This window comes from Hippocampus zosterae, chromosome 1 (assembly GCF_025434085.1).
Source record: "Hippocampus zosterae strain Florida chromosome 1, ASM2543408v3, whole genome shotgun sequence".
In the NCBI taxonomy this organism is placed as follows: domain Eukaryota; kingdom Metazoa; phylum Chordata; class Actinopteri; order Syngnathiformes; family Syngnathidae; genus Hippocampus; species Hippocampus zosterae.
In genome coordinates this window covers 37,456,108-37,473,092 of record NC_067451.1, presented here as the reverse complement: position 1 = coordinate 37,473,092, position 16,985 = coordinate 37,456,108, and the positions used below count along the sequence as shown (strand labels likewise).

Sequence of the window (16,985 nt, the reverse complement as noted above, 5' to 3'; positions counted from 1 at the left end):
CCTTTCGTATTTTCAACCTAAAAACAAACATGGAATTGGTTGGCTGGTCTCTTGATGCCATTGACAACATTTTCTCGATGAGAAGAGCAGGCAGTGGGGAGCCTACTTGCCCCTCTGGGACTTTAGCTGCTGGGTACACCCTAGATCCTTGGAGGAAGTGGAGAATGGTGTGCCTGTCAACACTGCCCGTTGAGGATGTGGATGACATCTACATTTTCGGGTATGCTGCAGTTTAGTGTGAGCAGTTTCCTGATCTATCGAAAAATTCAACCGACGGGAGCGGCTCTATTGGAAGAGGCTGCCGGTCAAAGGATGGCATAACGCGGATGTCCAACACTCAGACTGTGCTCAACCACAAACTGTTGCGGTTTTGGAGCGTCACTGCAGGATGGACAACAACTTGGAGAAACTGGAATCCGTGCTCAAATATTGACTGAAATCACAGATTTGGCTGTTCGACGCCACTAAAGGCTGTCTTAAATTCTTGGGTAGCCTGCTACCAAAACAACATCTGCTATCTCGACCTTCCCCTGATGAAAATATGCACAGAAGCTAGTCGCCCACCATCACCCCCTCCCTCATATATTCCCTTGTTTCACCGTCTTCATTGTTTTTGTCTTGTGACCTGTTGTAATTGTCATATGCTTGTGCAGGAGTTTTTTTTTTTTTTTGCCTCACTCAAATTATCCTCAAAATGAGGGTAGTTCGAGCGTGGGGTTTTTTTCTCCCCCTCTGCCTCCCTTGTGGTTTCTTTCTGACTTTCGGGTTGAGTGAACGCGGGCGCGTTTTGGCTGCCGCTGCTCAACCCGTATTGTTTGCGCTTATAAATAAAATGTATTATTATTTTATTTTTACATATAATGGTGTACAGTACATGTATTTTATATGTTGCTCTAAGTGACTTGCTGTTGTATTGCAGCTTCTCGCGGACCGTTTGCGGAGTTTAAAAAAAACTTTTTTTTACCCGTTTATGTTAATTGGACGCAACTTCGCGGATTTTCGTTTATCTGGGTGGTTTTGGTCCCCATTAAACGCGATAAACGAGGGATTACTGTCGACCTCTATTTTCCAGTCAACAATGGAACCCCATATAGTTTGTGCCTGTGGATTCACTGATTCGGAGATTTTCAATACAGTAAATATTCTCTAGTACGGACTCGTGTTTGCGCCGTCTAATTTGTCCTGATAACAGCTATTCCTCATTTGGGAAATGAGCATGGTACATGTCCTTTATGAACCTGCAAGTATGTTGACAAAATGCACGTGTAACAACACAATCAATAAAATACAAAACTATACTGTCCAAAAACTGTTTATATAACCAAAACTGCAATCCAGGTGTATCCCCAAAAAAACACAACAGTAAAATACATACAGTATTTTAATGTTTATTTTTTCTGTCTTGGGAAAAAATGTGTACTGTATTTTGGATTGTTTTGTTGGATGCATTCTTTGGTTTATGACAATGTTTGCCTGCGTGTCATACAGTTTTCTTGCTAGTTGCAAGTAACTGTCCCGTTGATCACTGTTGTCTGGTAATTCATGTGCATACTGAAGGATTTTTGTTGCCATTTGCATTGCTTCCTTGCTGGATGGTGGCTTGTCATCAGGAGTTGAATCGATGCCTTGTTTTTTAAAGTTTCGTAGATTTGCGTCTGCTGGATCTTTTTAACTTTGTGTCCAGCCTCGCTCAAACGGATGCATTTCACTCGCTCCGCTCCAGTCGTTACAGTTCTTCTACGTTTCGATGCGATGATCTACACGACGTAAGTGAATAAAGTTAAAATCTTTCGCAATTACAGTAAAACGCACGCCAATAAAAAGTTGCTTACACATCTTCGTTTCTAATCTGATGAATGAAAACGGCGATGCGAACACGTTTCTTTGGACATGTCGAGCGGGTGCAGCTTTCAAGCTCGTGCCGCGTTCTCCAGGACGTGAGTGAATAAAGTTAAAATCATTCACAATGACAGTAAAACGCACGGCAATAAAAACTCACTCACACATCGTCGTTTTGAATCTGATGATCGAAAAGTGCGAAGTGTTTCAGCGTTGTGTCTTTTCCGTCGCATCGGGTGGGCGTTGCGTGTATTTAAGCTCCCGCGGCACTCCACCTCCATCAGGGTTACGGGTAGTGGAATTGCCGCTTACGCAAGTTCCGGTAACACGTAATATCGCAGTCCATAGGTTTTAATTCCGGGTGAAGGATATTCCTTTCCATTGAATTCCGGGGATGGGAATACTGAGTGTATTTAAAAAAGAAAACATCCTATTTGGGGGAAGGGAGGTTGGATGTTTTGGGGAGATCCAACTCCTGGTTTTCAAAGACGAAGCATTTGAGCTTCATCAGCAATATTTGAATAATTTTATTGTTTAAAATTTGTCCCCCAAATCGCCCCCAGCCCGCTTTATTCTCTTCCCATATTATTCCCGGCATCAGTATGATTTTAATCTGGAGTAATCTGATGAATACACGTGTATGTTGGCAACGGATAAAGGTGCATTTGTTTGTGTGTTCATAGGTCTTCACGAAGTCTGGTGCTAATCAGCATCTCTTGAGTCGAGCACTGTATCTTAAAAGCTCCCTCGAAGCTTCCCTGCTGAAATTGACCAAGTTGAACATTGACTCTCAGAACAGAGTTAACAAAACGGTGAGTTAGCATTTTGTGAAAGTTGATTTTAAATGTGACTTTGAATGATGAGTTAATTATATTATTTTATCTAAAACATTGATGACTCTACTCTAGATGTTGTGGTTCTCAAACATTTTGCACAAAGTATCACCCAATTAATGCTTGGCTGTCAAAGCACCACCCTTAAGGCCAACACAGAAATTCTGTGGTGCAGAGATTTTATTTCTAAAAGGGATATTTAACATTATTATAAGACGCATTAACATGCAGTTTGAACATAAAAACACACTTCGGTTAAACATAGGGGAAAAAAAGTTTGAATAATGGTTCGATTAAACTTTAATTCACATAACAGTAAAATAACAATGCACCGGACTAAATGCTTTTAAACAAACAATTCGGAAAGATTAAATGCAAAATGATTGCAAAAATTAAAAATATAACTGCATTTTACTTTGGCTGTAATCCTTTAGTGTACCGCTAGAGAGAGCCTGCAGACCACCACACATATTGAAAGTCTTTGATGCAAAAACCACAAGTACAGGTTTTATTTTCTCCCCATGTTCACCTTCCCACCTTGCACATTGTAATATAGGAACCTCCAAAATGCAACACAGTATGGCTCAAAATCAATGTACATTTTTTTTCTCGCTGAAACAAAAATATATCATTATGGTGTCAATGTTGAAGAGGATTCCACATTTCTCAATCAATTCAAACTTCCAAATATTCATAAAATGTTCAACATTCAGGGAACTATTTTCCACAGTCCAAGATTTCCCAGCTGTCCCACAACCCCACGTTTTCTTCATGAATTAAAAAAAAAAAACAGCAACAAGCAAATACATTTATGTGAATGGACAACAAAAAAAGCTCATCTTTCTAACTTTGAGCAGTTGAGCTCATTAAAAACATCTTGGGAACTATTTTTCACGATTCCACATTTTTCATGACATTATTCTCAAATCAATGCAGTAATTTTACATGATTACCTGGTCCTTTTACATCTTGTTACAGATTCAAACCATTCAAATTTACCTCAACTTACTGCTGAGCTCCTGCAGGATCAATCGCTTTGTCTGACGCTCTGTCGATCAATCTATCTACACTTACCCCCCCCCCCCCACACACACACACACACACTCGCACACACATACACACACGGTTTAAAATACATACATACTGTATATTTTTCATTTGAAGAGCAACTTTCAAGTTCAGGGAACTCAAGCAAGGATTTTATTAAACAATAAAATATAACAATACAATGAATGAACAGTTTTTAAACACACATAAAACAATAGTTTTTTATCCTTAAATTAATTTGGTATATAACAGTAAACTTTTTTTCTTGTCGAGAAGCTAAATTTATTTTAAAAAGCTTCGCTGTAATGAATTCTACAAAGTCAAATTTATTTAAAGTTTTTTTTTAAATTTACTCTCCATAAAGCTCCCCCCAAAAAGTATTTAAAAAAACGGTTAAATGCAAGCAATTGAAAGAAAACGGCATCCAGAGAACTTTTTATCAATAAGAGCAGTGCAGGGCGGCATGGTGTTCGACTGGTTAGCATGTCGGCCTCGGGCTGCAGGGTTTGATTCCAGCTCCAGCCTACGCTGGTTTCCTCCCACATTCTAAAAACATGCATGGCAAGTGAATGGAACACTCTAAATTGTCCCTGGGTGTGTGAGTGGAAGCGTGGATGTTTGTCTACGTGTGCTCTGCGATTGGCTGGCAACCACTTCAGGGTGTCCCCCACCTACTTCACGAAATTAGGCTCCAGTGTGTGTCCAGATATCCATTCTTTTCCTGCTTTCCCTCAGATTTTTCACTATTCCTGAAAGTTGAATCTGCTCTCTGAGTTCTTACTGCCTCAAAGCATTCGGCTGCTGCAGTCAGTGAAGAATTGACAATTAGTTTTAGGCAATTTAAAATTGGAAAATGTGGGTGTTTTTGAAAATGAACATGAGAACTGCTTCCAATACCCATTACAACTTTGGACGGTCAGCCTTTCATTCTCAGCTGTTTTTTAATATGTAATACAGTAATGAGGTGCAAAATATTAATTTTGATGCAAAAACAGCGATGCAAACCTTGATGTACCTTACAGCATTAATGGTGCCTTCACAGAGGTGTATGTTACCCATGCCATTGGCACTAAACACAGCCCATATCATCACAGATGTTTGCTTTTGAACGTTGTGTCCATAACAGTTGTTTCTTTTCCTCTTTGAGACGGAGGATTCCAGACCTCTGTGGGTCATTAAAAATGTTTGGAGTTCTTTTTGGCTTTTTTGGGGTTTTTTTTCTTTGGTCCAATAAGATTTAAGCTTCGATCCACATATTATTTCCCACACCTTCTGGACCTCGATAGCATGTGTCGAACACACACACACACACACACACACACACATCACTGAAATTGCTGGTTCTTATTTTAGCCAATCAGACTGTAGATTCACTCGCAGGCCCTGTAACAAGTGAATTTATCCATCCTCTCATTGGTTCCGCTACTATGGCTTCTGATTGGCTCGGCTCTATGTGCCGCCGAAGCTTGATTTATGATGGATAACGGATCAGACCATGATTGAATATTTGAAGCTACCACTGAAAAGATTGCCTTCAAAATCTTAATATGTCCTCTTTTTCCGATTTTGACAACCAGAACTTTGTTTTGGAAGTATCTGCGTCTGGCACAGGGTGTCTTGAATCTGTGCACGGTTTAGTGAAATTCCAAGATTATCAACATGTTCTTGAGAGAAATGTCAAGATGTCTCCTGAGTTGGCAGCCTTTTGTTTTTTGATATGGTGTCTGTTATTCTTTGTGTGGACCTGTTGAGGACCGTTTTCATGACATTCGTTGAAGGAGAAGAATCTTTGCTTGATGGCTGCGTTTTCTCGGCAGCACGTGTTTACCAGCACAGATTTTGATTGGGAGGAATGTTGGCGCTATTTGACCGTCGCCGCTCGACAGCCCCATGATACTTGTGTTTTCTGCACCTGCAATGGGCAGCAATTGTCACAGCCCCATTCAGCAGAGATGTTGGCACTTTTGGACAGCCTTCGTGCGGTTGGATGGATGGCTCGTGGAGTCGAGGATGAGGAGAAAGGGGAGAGGAGCGTTGGTGCGGAGCACAGACACGTATTTGGAACTGAGAGTTAGTCAAGTCCATCCATCCATTTTCCAATCCGCTAAATCCTCACAAAGGTCGCGGGGGGTGCTGGAGCCAATCCCAGCGCTCTTCAGGCAGTAGGAATGGGACACCCTAAACCAGTTGCCAGCCAATTGCTGGGCACACAGAGACGAACAATCATCCGCACTCACATTCACAACTCGGGACAATTTAGAGTGTTCAATCAGCCTGAAATGCATGTTTTTGGAATGTGGGAGGAAACTGGAGCACCTGGAGAAAACCCACGCAGGTACCGGGGGAACATGCAAACTCCACACATGAAGGCTGGAACTGAAACCTGCACCTCTGCACTGCAAACTCTGCCGCTAGTTACTTAAGTATCCCATAAAATTAAGGGGATCATTGACTGGTTAGCATATCCACCTCGTAGTACAAATTTCATGGGTTGATTCTTTTTCTCTATCTATATATACAGACATACATATACATGTACTGTAATAATAATAATAATACATCACATTTGCAAGCACCTTTCATAACACTCAAGGACACTGTACAACCAAGAGCAATAGTAAAACACAGATAAAATAATAAACAAAGAAAGAAAGATTTAAGGCTGGTAGGCAAGTCTGAATAGGTAGGTTTTGAGCTGGGTTTTGAATATGGAAAGAGAGTCAATATGAATGTTGGGAGGAAGTGAGTTCCAGAGTTTGGGGGCAGAGCGACTGAAGGCTCTGCACCCCATTGTACTGAGACGGGCAGACATATTATAGTACATATAAACAATAAAAACATACTGTATACATACATACACTGAATATATATATATATATATATATATATATATATATATATATATATATATATATTTAGAGCTGTCAGTTTAGCGCGTTTTTAAATGAATTTTAACATGATTAAAATTTTTCTCGCGAGATTAACGCGTCACACGTCACAGCGGATGTTACGTTGCTCTATAAATAAACCAGAAACAAAACAACAAGCGCGCTGCACAGGTCCTTGCACATTTGTTTTGCACTGTAAAAATATATGTCTACTGCATGCAAGCCTGTCAACATTGTCCACAGCTTGGCTCAAGCTGAAATCATTCGCATGGCATCTAACGACTCCACTACGGATTGCCAGCGAGAGCCTCCGTTACAAGCTGTGTACAGAGATTGTACGTAGCGGAGAAGGCTAAGGTACACTAAGCGGGAGAATACACTGTTTTGGGAGAGAAATAAGAGACGAGGTTGATGAGCTTCTGGTGAATAAAGAGCAGTTAGCCTGTTGAGTACAATATATGCCACTGACGCGACTGTTACTTTTTTGAAACTATTTTGTGTGGCAGGTTACCGTGTTCCGTGTCCATATAAATAAAGGGGGTGGAGCTTCTCTGTGTTCATCTGACGGTGACTGTGCGCTGAGGCACGTCGAGAGTTCAGCGGGGCAGTTGTAGCGAACACACTGAAAATAAAATGTCTCCAGTGTTGTGTTGTGCCTCGAAACAAGTGTAGTCATCTGAAATGATGTCTACACAAAACCATAGAGAGACTTGCGCGCAAGAAGGACCAACAGAATCAACATAGCCTGAATGCTGTGTTCAAGGCAAACTTGAGAAAAACGAAATATGCAACCATGCCTTAAATCCACTACAGGCTGAGTACTAGTTTACCTTAGATGTGCACTTTATAATGTTATATTGCTCTGTTTTGATTCCCGAAAAAGCGCTGTTAAAGGAGCTGTTGTGTGGCAAAATATTTTTTCACTGTTGTTGGGAGACAGTAATATTGTGTGAGAGATTATGTTTGAATAACTGCTCCAAGTGAAAAATGTTCATGTAAAATTGAAAATCGTTGTTTCAGTAAATATTTGCATTTTGCACATAGAAAACTAATTCATTATTCCATGTTGATGAGAGCAATAAAACGGGAAAAAATAGGACAAAAAAAAGGAAAATGTGAGTAATCACGATTAATTTTAATTTGCGTTAATTATGACATTTGCATTTTTAATTCGATTAAATAGTTTGATCGTTTGACATATACTCTATGTACTCTATATATAGTTTGTCGCGTATAATTATAAACTGTTACTGGAGGCACACACTTGTTCAAGGGGCTTTTATTGATTTCATTGTACTGTATATGAGAAGCTGGTTTCCCCATTACAACTGCTAGATCCATTTGGATCATCAGGCTGGATCGGATGGATTTGCTTGTGTCTTTATCGTCCCTAAATTAGTATGTTATTTCATTCCTGGGCCCCACAAATAAAGTGTGGCTTTTACTGTATATGGTTGTTCTTTGTAGAAAAATAATTTTGTATCTTAAGGTAGTTGAGGGGGTGCCATGTTAAATAGAGTCTAATTTCGTGATTGGAATGGTGAGAATGTAGAATGACGTTTTTATGGATGATCTGGACAAGATAGATAGAAAGGGGACGTTAACTAGACAGCTGAGAAAATTCTCCTTGATAGAAAATGGTTTGGAAAGCTCTGGGCTGGCTAATAGACCTGCCACAGAAGATTAGTGATATAAAGATGTCACTTTACTGATCATTCGACCTGACTACTCCCTTGAGACAAAGAAGTCATGTGTGTTTTGGCCAAACTGAGGGCTACATTTGAACAGTGAAAAAGAATGTAGTTAAGAGAGACAAGGAGGGAAAGGTTTTTCATTAGTGTGAGATACATTTCTTGGCATACAGTAACAATCAGGAGAGCAAAATCTAAATGGATATGAGATGGGCAAAAAAGACTATATTGGTGATAAATTGTTAATGTGCTACAAGCTTAAGCAACAGGGGCCCTTGTTCATTTCAGCCCTGTTTGCATGTTATCCTGCTGTCTCTGTGGGCTTTGTCTATGTACCAGTAGCCTTGAGTTGATCTTCCAAACGGATGGTGACGCCAAGTATTTTGACAACACAGTGTAGTAAAGGCATATTTGTGGGCAACAATCAAAGTGTGTGTGTGTGTGTGTGTGTGTGTGTGTTTGTGTGTGTGTGTGTGCGCGTGTGTGTGTCCATCTGTTTGTTTCTTGGAAGTGCTAACATCAGGATAGATTACTACGATACACCATCATCTCAGCCAGTTTATTCAAATTAAAATGATTCACCATTACTGTTGGGAGTTCCTGCTTCCGGGTGGATGGACTTAATTCCTCAATCACTCCTCTTATCTTTGGTGTCCAGGGTTCCTGTTCTCTTCGATCTAAAACAAGTTGAACAAGCAAAGTATGTAATCCTGAGATTTCTTTACAGATAGGGTAGGCTGGGGCTCCTCAAGAGAGAGTCCCGGTCCGTGGTCTGCCTCACCCCTTCTTGTGGCCATCTTGCTTCTTTGCAAGTATAGTAGTTGTAGATTCTCCTTCCAAAACCTCCCATAGGTTTGGGTTGGGATGTTCTGCAACTCCTGGTTAGTCAGCGGCACTCATGCATCGTTACTGTACTTGCAGGACAAGCAATTTGAGTGCGTGTGGTTTTATAGAAAATTGAAAATTACCATAGAAAATTGTAATCCACTGTTAATAGAGTTCCACTAAACGCAAAATTATCTTTGGACCAAGGTGGTGATCAAAGGAAAAATTGTCCCAAGAAGAATCAAATCGAAGAAAAGATGTAGTTTCCATCTATCCATCCATTTTCTGAACCACTTAATCCTCACTAGGGTTGGGGGGGGGGGTGCTGGAGCCTATCCGTCTTCGGGCATTAGGCGGGGGACACCCTGAATGAAAAAAAAAATTTTTTTTTGATAATTTTGCAGTGATCATTTTACAGTTTGAGTCCTGCGAGTCCCAGGGACTCACTGATCAGAAAAGTACGAGTCTCATTATGCATTTAGAGAGTCCCAAATTTTGAATTCTTAAATGGTCTACTTATTCAATTGCATATGATAATAACACAAACAACAACAATATACATTGATAATAGGTTTATTTCTTATAAACAAATGCTGCAAAAAATTTAAAAAATCAGGCATACAAGATTTGTTGAGAAATAGGTTCTTAATTCATCCAATGGTTCAGTCTTTGAGTTCATAAATTCTCTTTTCTGTGCTTCCAATGATGCAAGGCTATCCAACTTTAGCTGCTTCCTCTGTGATATCGCTGCAATCAACTTTCACAATACTTGTTCGCAACACTTGTTTTAACGTTACACAACTTGGAAATCGTCTGCTTCCCGCGAGGTGAAGGCCAAGCTCGCCAATCTCGCCTTGCGAGATTACTTAATGCGACATCAAAACAACATGGCGGCGATGGTCAAACTGTGATCGTTGTTGGAAAAAAGATTTACCGTAGTTTTTTTTTTTTGGTTTTGATCGAGAAATTTCCTTGCGTCTCAAAAACACACATTATTTAAAAAAATAAAAGGACTCCTGTTACCCTTGTCTTTGACAAAAAACAGTTCTATCTTTCTTGTGGTGAGCCTCTTTCAGCTCTGTGACAAAAAATATGACTAATAAATAAGTTCTTTCCCAGAAATGTATCTTCTGCAAAGAGACTATTTTAGGTCAACACAGGGTCCTCTGACATGACAGTTTGTCAGTAAAGTGTTTGCAAATTTATGGAAACTTCTAAAGAACCCTACTTGGGTTCATCAGAGCCACAACTATATTTTTCGTGCCCCACATTTGGGTGCTACATCAGATCTTGCTTACCACAGAGCTTTGAGAACATAGATGTCAAACTCAGGTCATGGAGGGCCCCTGCCCTGCATGTTTTCCGACTCTCTGTTGCAACACACCTGTGTAAATGCTCCTTGACGATGACGCCTGTGCCTAATGGTGTGGTCAGGTCGTCAATCACGCAGACCACGCTTATGTAACTTGTCTCGAATGGTCTGACGTGACACTTGGGTGCCTGTCACCTCCCTTTAACATGCCTGGAATTGAGTGGCATTCATCATCCGGTTTCTCAGAGCATTGTTCACAATCTCGCGGGGATCAGCATGGGATGTTGCCAAAGAACCTCCTCTTTTACATCTTTCTGTGACTCTTCCAGTCTCTCGTTATCTCTATTGCAACCTGCTGATGATACTCATAGCTCAGTGGCAACCTGTGTCTGAGAACACCCTGTTTGAAGCATCACAATGGCAAGTACTGTTCATCCATTGTTAATTGTCATCTTGGTCTCATAAGATAAGATATCCTTTATTCGTCCCACACTGGGGAAATTTACAGATGATGTCTTGATGTCAAAATGTGAACAGCATTACAATACAATACTTGCTGATTTATATAGCGCTTTCACAACAGCGGCAGCTGTAACAAAGCGCTTAACAAAACAGTTAACATTAAGTAAAATAATAAACACAACAAATAACATAAAACACGGACAGTCGTGCAGTCCTAACCACTTTTCCGTCACACGCTTTGTTGTTTGAAGCAGTTTGAGATGAAAGAGGAGAGAATCAAAGTGTCCTTTAACCAGTGGATCAGAGACGTCATGCTCAAAATGTGCACACGTCGGCTACAAGCTAAGTTTCAAAGTCAACAAGAAGCTGTAGCATCCATTGACGAAAAAAGAGATTGGTTCACTTCTCCTGTCCCATGGAAATCCATTTCAATTCCAAGCGGCGACTCACGGTTCCAAATACGCATCGGCGCTCTTCGCCAACGCTCCTCTCTCCTCCTCCTCAACTTCAGCGGCCATCCATCCAGCCGCACCAACGTCGACTGTCCAACAGCGCTGACATAGCCACTGAACAAATCGGGGTTGTGAAAAATGCTGCCCATTACTGGCGCAAAAAACACAAGCCCCCCAGGTCTGTCCAGCACCGACAGTCAATGGCGCCGACATTCCTCCCAATCAAAATCTGTGCTGGTACAGGCGTGCTGCCGAGAAGGCGCAACCACCAAGCACAGATACTGCTCCTTTGACGAATGTCGTGGCCAAAAAGCGCTGAAAACAGTCCATATCGGGTCCACACAATGAAACAACAAACAACATGTGACAAAACAAAAGACAAAAACAGCAAAAAAGAACAAAAAAGCAAGGCTCTTGAAGAGCACTTGCCGAAGGCTGCCTACTCGGGCGCCATCTTGGAAAAGTCAGCAAAGAGTCTCAGATATGAAGAACTGGACAGCACCAGGCACGGACATTGTCCACACCTACTGGCTAAAGAAACTCACAGCACTCCATGAGCGCCGAGAAGCACAAATGAACCAGCTGCTGAGGGATGGGACTCACCCAGGATGGCTAACCGAAGGGCGAACGATCCTGATCATGAAGGATCCCTCAAAGGGTGCGGTCCCATCCAACTATCGGCCAATAACCTGTCTCTCCACAACATGGAAGCTCATGTCAGGCATCATTGCGGCTAAGATAAGTGGATCAATACATGAGTGAAGCACAGAAGGGCATTGGTAGAGATACCAGAGGAGCCAAACATCAGCTCCTGGTTGACAGAACAGTCGCACAAGACTGCAGGTCCCGACGTACCAACCTGTGCACAGCCTGGATTGATTACAAGAAAGCCTATGACTCGATGCCACACACATGGATCACTGAATGCTTGGATATGTATAAGTTGAACAGGACCCTAAGAGCCTTCGTTGCGAACTTAATGAGGATGTGGAAAACCACACTTGAAGCCAATGTCAAGCCACTTACCCAAGTGTCCATCAAATGTGGCATATACCAAGGTGATGCACTCTCCCCAATGCTGTTCTGCATAGGACTGAACCCCCTAAGCCAAGTAAATCACCAAGACAGGCTATGGATACCGCCTCAGAAATGGAGCTACAATCAGTCACCTCCTCTACATGGATGACATAAAGCTGTATGCTAAGAGCGAAAGGGACACAGACTCCCTGATCCACATGACCAGCATCTACAGCAGCGACATCGGGATGTCATTCGGGCTTGAGAAATGTAGTCGGATGGTGACTAATAGAGGAAAGGTAGTCCGCACTGAAGGGCTCTCACTCCCTGAAGGAACAATAGCAGACATTGAGGACAGTTACAAGTACCTCGGAATACCACAAGCCAATGGCAACCTCGAACTGGCCACAAGGAAAGCGGCTACGGCCAAATACCTCCAGCGAGTGAGGCAAGTCCTAAGAAGCCAGCTCAATAACAAGAATAAGACCCGGGCAATAAACAGCTATGCCCTGCCAGTGATCAAATACACATCAGGAATAATAAGGTGGCCAAAGGAAGAGATTCAGACCATGGACGTTAGGACCCGAAAGCTCCTGACCATACATACATACGTCATCAGGCACCGACAGGTATGGCAGCCTCGGTCACACGCTCCCTAGTATTATCCCTGTTTTTGTCATTTTCGTTTGTTTTTGGCGACCCTGAGCGGCTTACTTACACGAGGGAAAAGTTGCTGCGCATTGGGGAGTCTACGCTCGGTCTTTTTTCACCAGCACACGAAAATCCACAAGGTTTTTCAGAGCTAATCGCGAGCGGAGCGGCTGCGCTGTACGGAGCATGGAGATGCCGCCGGAGGAGGGGGAAGCGAGCCGGCGTGCTCGTCAAGCTCAGGCAGCGCGGATTTCGAACCCCGCTCCCATCGATCCATCTTGCTAATCTACGATCTCTGCCAAACAAGATGGATGAACTTATTCTCCTCACAAAGACCAACAAAACATTTGCACGTTCTGCTGCGCTCTGCTTCACTGAAACCTGGCTCAGTGACCGCCATCCAGATCCCGCGCTACATCTACCCGGCTTCCGCCTTCTCCGAGCCGACCGCGACACGCACCTATCGGGGAAATCGAAAGGTGGTGGGATTTGCTTCTATATCAACGAAGAATGGTGCACTGATGTCACGAAGCTCGACGCACACTGCAGCCCGGACCTGGAGTCGCTGTCTTTAAACTGCAAGCCATTCTACTCGCCACGTGAGTTCACCTCCTTTTTACTAGTCGGTGTTTACATTGCGCCACAAGCTAACGCTAACACGGCGATACAAACGCTAGCCGAACAAGTAAACAAACTCGAACTAAAATACCCAGAGTCACCCCTGATCATTTTGGGCGATTTTAATAGAGCACATCTTAACCGTGAACTTCCCAGATATAAGCAGCACATAGACTGTTTCACCAGAGAAGGCAACATTCTAGATCACTGCTATACAACAATCAAAAATGCATACCGATCGGTCGCCCGCCCAGCATTGGGTCTTTCTGACCACAATTTAATCCACTTAATACCTACATACAGACAGAAACTCAAATGTGTTAAACCGGTTGTTAAGACTGTGAAAAAATGGACAGATGAAGCAAAGCTAGCTCTACAAGAATGCTTAGACTGCACTGATTGGGGCGTCTTTGAAACTTCAACGGGCACACTGGATGAATACACAGACACTGTAACATCATACATCAGTTTCTGTGAGGACATGTGTGTACCAACGAAGTCGTTCTGCTCCTTCAACAATAACAAGCCATGGTTTACTCCCAAACTCAGGCAACTCAGGAAAGAGAAAGAGGCCGCATTTAGAAGTGGAGATCGGGCACTGTACAAACATGCCCGAAACCAATTGACAAAGGAAATTAACATCGCAAAGAGAAGCTATGCAGAGAGGCTGAAAAACCAGTTCTCTGCTAACGACTCTGCATCTGTATGGAATGGCCTGAAAGCAATCACTAACTATAGAATGCCATCCCCCCAAACAGTGAACAATAAGGGTCTTGCTAATGAACTAAACATGTTTTTCTGCCGATTTGAAAAGGACAGCCCCATTTCCCACACACACCCACCTCTACCAGAAACCACTCTACCTAGCCCCCCACCCTCTTTTTCTCCACTACAGATCCACGAACAGGACATGAGACGGCTCTTCAAGCAGCAAAAGATCAAGAAAGCTCCGGGGCCCGACAAAGTGTCCCCCTCCTGCCTGAAAGTCTGCGCTGACCAGCTGGCTCCGGTCTTCACACAAATCTTCAACAGATCCCTGGAGCTGTGTGAGGTCCCATCCTGCTTCAAACAGTCTCCCATCATCCCAGTTCCCAAGAAATCGGCAACATCGGAACTGAACGACTACAGGCCTGTCGCCCTGACGTCTGTGGTCATGAAGTCCTTTGAACGCCTTGTGCTGAATCACCTAAAGAACGTCACTGGACCCCAGCTGGACCCTCTCGAGTTTGCCTACCGGGCAAACAGGTCTGTGGAAGACGCAGTCAACATAGGTCTGCACTACATCCTCGAGCACCTCAACAGCACAGGGACCTACGCAAGGATTCTGTTTGTGGATTTCAGCTCTGCGTTCAACACCATCATCCCGGAACTCCTCACCCCCAAACTACTCCACCTCGGTGTGTCCCCTACAATCTGCCAGTGGATCCTCAGCTTCCTGACGGGACGGACACAACAGGTGAGACTGGGAGCAACAACATCATCAATACGCACTACCAGCACTGGTGCCCCACAGGGATGTGTCCTCTCGCCACTGCTCTTCTCTCTCTACACAAACGATTGCACCTCAACAGATCCAGCTGTCAAACTCATAAAGTTCGCAGACGACACCACGGTCATCGGTCTCATCAAAGACGGCGACGAGTCTGCGTACCGCCAACAAGTGGAGCAGCTGGAGCTTTGGTGCGGCCGACACAACCTCGGGCTGAACACGCTCAAAACTGTAGAGATGATCGTGGACTTCAGGAAACATTCTTCTCCTCAGTTGCCCCTCACACTATCCAACTGCCCTGTGTCAACCGTCGAGACCTTCAAGTTCCTGGGAATCACAGTCTCCCAGGACATGAAGTGGGAAGTCAACACCATCTCCATCCTGAAAAGGGCCCGGCAGCGGATGTACTTCCTGAGGCTGCTGAGGAAGCATGGCCTGCCACAGGAGGTGCTACGACAGTTCTACACTGCCGTCATCGAATCAATCCTGTGTTCTTCCATCACGGTTTGGTTTGGGGCCGCCACAAAAAAGGACAAAATCCGACTTCAACGGACAGTTAGGACGGCAGAAAAAATCGTTGGCACCGCCCTACCCACTCTTGAGGACTTGCACACTGCAAGAATCAAGACAAGGGCACGGAAAATCCTCCTGGATCCCTCGCACCCTGCCCACCACCTTTTTCAGCCACTCCCCTCAGGCAGACGCTACAGATCCATGCGCACCAAATCCAGTAGACACTTAAACAGCTTCTTCCCTCTAGCCATTAACTCCTTAAACAGTCACTGACAGTCACTCTTCTTGCACCACAAAATGGTACTTCAAAACTAGTGGTTACTCTAAAATGGTTCAATGATTTTGTTGTTTACGATGATACTAGTGCAGCGTGTTATACCGGAGACAAATTCCTTGTGTGTTCTACATACTTGGCCAATAAAGATGATTCTGATTCTGATTCTGATGGAGGGTTCCATCCCAAATCCAGCACCCAGAGACTGTACGCAAGCCGAAAGGAAGGAGGCCGAGGACTAGTGAGTGTGAGAGCCACCGTCAAGGAGAAGGCTCCAACGGATGACGTACTCAGAGAATGTCTCAGACAATGGGGAACAGTAGATGAGGCGCTGGAAGAGGGACCATCATGGGAGGACAAGCCCCTACACGGGATGTACCACCAGACCGTAACTGAAGTGGCCGATCTCATGAAGTCCTATCAGTGGCTAGAGAGGGCTGGCCTGAAGGACAGCACAGAGGCACTCATCCTGGCTGCTCAGGAGCAGGCCCTGAGCACCAGAGCCATTGAGGCCCAGATATACCACACTAGACAAAACCCAAGGTGTAGGTTGTGCAAAGAGGCACCCGAGACGATCCAACACATAACTGCAGGGTGTAAGATGCTGGCAGAGAAAGCCTGCATGGAACGCCATAACCAGGTGGCTAGCATAGTCTACCGAAACATCTGTGCGGAGTATGGACTGGAAACCCCAAGGTCAAAATGGGAAACACCTCAGAAGGTGGTGGAGAATGACGATCCTGTGGGACTTCCAGATCCAGACTGACAAGATGGTAATGGCGAACCAACCAGATATCGTGATCATAGATAAAGGGCAGAGGAAAGCCGTTGTAGTGGATGTAGCGGTCCCAAATGATGGAAACATCTGAAAGAAGGAACACGAGAAACTCCAAGGGCTCAGAGAGGAGCTGGAGAGAGCCTGGAAGGTCAAGGTGACAGTCGTGCACGTGGTGGTCGGAGCACTCGGGGCAGTGACCCCAATCTAGATGAGTGGTTGCAACAGATTCCGGGAACAACATCGGACATCTCAGTCCAGGAATGTGCAGTGCTGGGAACAGCAAGGATACCGCGCAG

At 43.8% G+C, this 16,985-nt stretch overlaps 1 protein-coding gene and 1 long non-coding RNA gene across 2 annotated transcripts in view; one reads left to right on the top strand and one right to left on the bottom strand.

Annotated features, from left to right (window-relative positions):
- The window catches only part of LOC127596640 (UV-stimulated scaffold protein A-like), a 96,745-nt gene that overhangs the window by 31,988 nt on the left and 47,772 nt on the right, over window positions 1–16,985 (top strand). The window contains exon 8 of the mRNA XM_052059389.1: window positions 2,523–2,651. Coding sequence (XP_051915349.1) covers window positions 2,523–2,651 — 129 coding nt within the window. The remainder of the gene's footprint in view (window positions 1–2,522; window positions 2,652–16,985) is intronic.
- On the bottom strand, window positions 1,216–1,993 carry LOC127597860 (uncharacterized). Its single transcript, XR_007961786.1, has 2 exons — window positions 1,833–1,993; window positions 1,216–1,757 (listed from the first exon to the last, which is right to left on the bottom strand). It is a non-coding gene; the product is annotated as an uncharacterized LOC127597860 (long non-coding RNA).